Source organism: Alligator sinensis, unplaced genomic scaffold (genome assembly GCF_000455745.1).
Source record: "Alligator sinensis unplaced genomic scaffold, ASM45574v1 scaffold1704_1, whole genome shotgun sequence".
NCBI classification, from domain to species: domain Eukaryota; kingdom Metazoa; phylum Chordata; order Crocodylia; family Alligatoridae; genus Alligator; species Alligator sinensis.
In genome coordinates, this window is record NW_005843413.1 from 54298 (window position 1) to 55844 (window position 1547).

General features: G+C 66.8%; 1 protein-coding gene across 1 annotated transcript in view; it reads right to left on the bottom strand.

Moving 5' to 3' along the window:
- MAPK7 (mitogen-activated protein kinase 7) overlaps window positions 1–1541 on the bottom strand; it is a 3743-nt gene extending 2202 nt beyond the window's left edge. Inside the window, 2 exon segments of the mRNA XM_025195147.1 lie at window positions 1–993; window positions 1276–1541. The exon segment at window positions 1–993 is cut by the window's left edge and continues 4 nt beyond it. Of these exon segments, the coding sequence (XP_025050932.1) occupies window positions 1–993; window positions 1276–1511 (1229 nt within the window). The 5' untranslated portion in view covers window positions 1512–1541.
- Between the last annotated feature and the right edge of the window lie 6 nt (window positions 1542–1547).

The following is a 1547-nucleotide window of genomic DNA, read 5'->3' on the forward strand; positions in this document are numbered from 1 at the left end:
TCGGCACCAGCCCCCCTGTTAGTCCTGGCAGCCATATTGACGTCAGCCACGTTGATGGTGGCATTAGACATACTGGTGCTGGCCATGTTGACTCTGCCGGCCATATTGGCATCGGCCATGTTGACGTCAGCCATATGGGCACCGCTCACACTGATATCATTGCCCGGCGGCGGCGGATACACCACAGGCCTCAGCGCGGGCTTGGCTGTGAGCCTCCGCCGTGCCCGAAAGTCCTCAATCTCGGCCAAAATGGCAGCCTCCACCTCCTCCTTGGTGAGCACCTCGCGGTCGAAAGCAAAGTCGAAGGCTGGCACACACTCGGGCTCATCCTCAGGGTCATGGTACTTGGCAAGGTAGGGGTGGGCCAGCGCGTCCACCACCGTGATGCGCCGAGCTGGGTCCAGTTGCAGCATGCGGGCCAGGAGGTCGAGCGCCGGCGCCTCGGCCTGCGGGTAGAGCGCATGCAGCGGCACAGCCTGGCGCGGCGGCAGCCCCTGCACATAGCGCCGCACTCGCTCAGCGCCGATGGCACCCACCACCTTGGCCGAGGGCGTCCCCAGGACCCCCAGGATGAGTTGCAGCTGGTGCAGGTAGTTCTTGCCAGGGAAGAGCTGGCGCCGGCCCATCATCTCGGCGAAGATGCAGCCGACCGACCAGACGTCAATGGCCTGGGTGTAGTGATGCAGCGAGAGCAGCAGCTCGGGCGCGCGGTACCAGCGCGTGGCCACGTACTCTGTCATGAAGGCGGCGTGCTCCTCAGGTCGTGCCGCCAGGCCTCGCGCCATGCCGAAGTCGCCGATCTTCAGCTCGCAGGTGGCGTTGACCAGCAGGTTGCTGGGCTTGAGGTCGCGATGCAGCACGTGGGCGGAGTGCACGTACTTCAGCCCCCGCAGCAGCTGGTACAGGAAGTAGCGCACGTGCTCGGGTGTCAGCGCCTGCCCCGACTGGATGATCTGGTGCAGGTCGCTCTCCATCAGGTCCAGCACCACGTAGCTGCGGGCAGGAAAGGACCCAGGCGTCCGGGTGGGGCAAAGCTCCTTGGGGAGACCTGGCCAGGGCCAGAGAACCTGGCGGTCTGGCTCCCAGCCCCCTCACCCCATCCTAGAGGACCCAGGGGCCTGGATTCCCATAATGCCTTGATGCCACCCCCCACACCCAAGAGCCCAGGCATCCAGGCCCCAACACCCCTGGTCTCAGCCCCGCACCCCAGGGAACCAAGGCATCCAGGCCTCTGGCCCGCAGCGGGCGCGGGTGCCTGGGCGGCGGGGGCCGTACACAGCGCGGAAGTCGGGGCGCGGCCCAGGCGGCGTGAGGATGTCCTTGATGGCGATGATGTTGTCGTGGTTGAAGTGCTTCAGGATCTTGAGCTCCCGCAGGGTCCGCTTGGCGCTCGTCACCACCGCAAAGGCGTTCGGGATCTTCTTGATGGCCACCTGCTGCCCTGCGGGGAGGGGGGCGTGGGACCCAGGCGTCTGGGGGTAGCGAGGTGCCCGGGGTGGGGGTCCAGGCATCTGGCGGAGGGGACGCAGGGACCCAGGCGCGGGGTG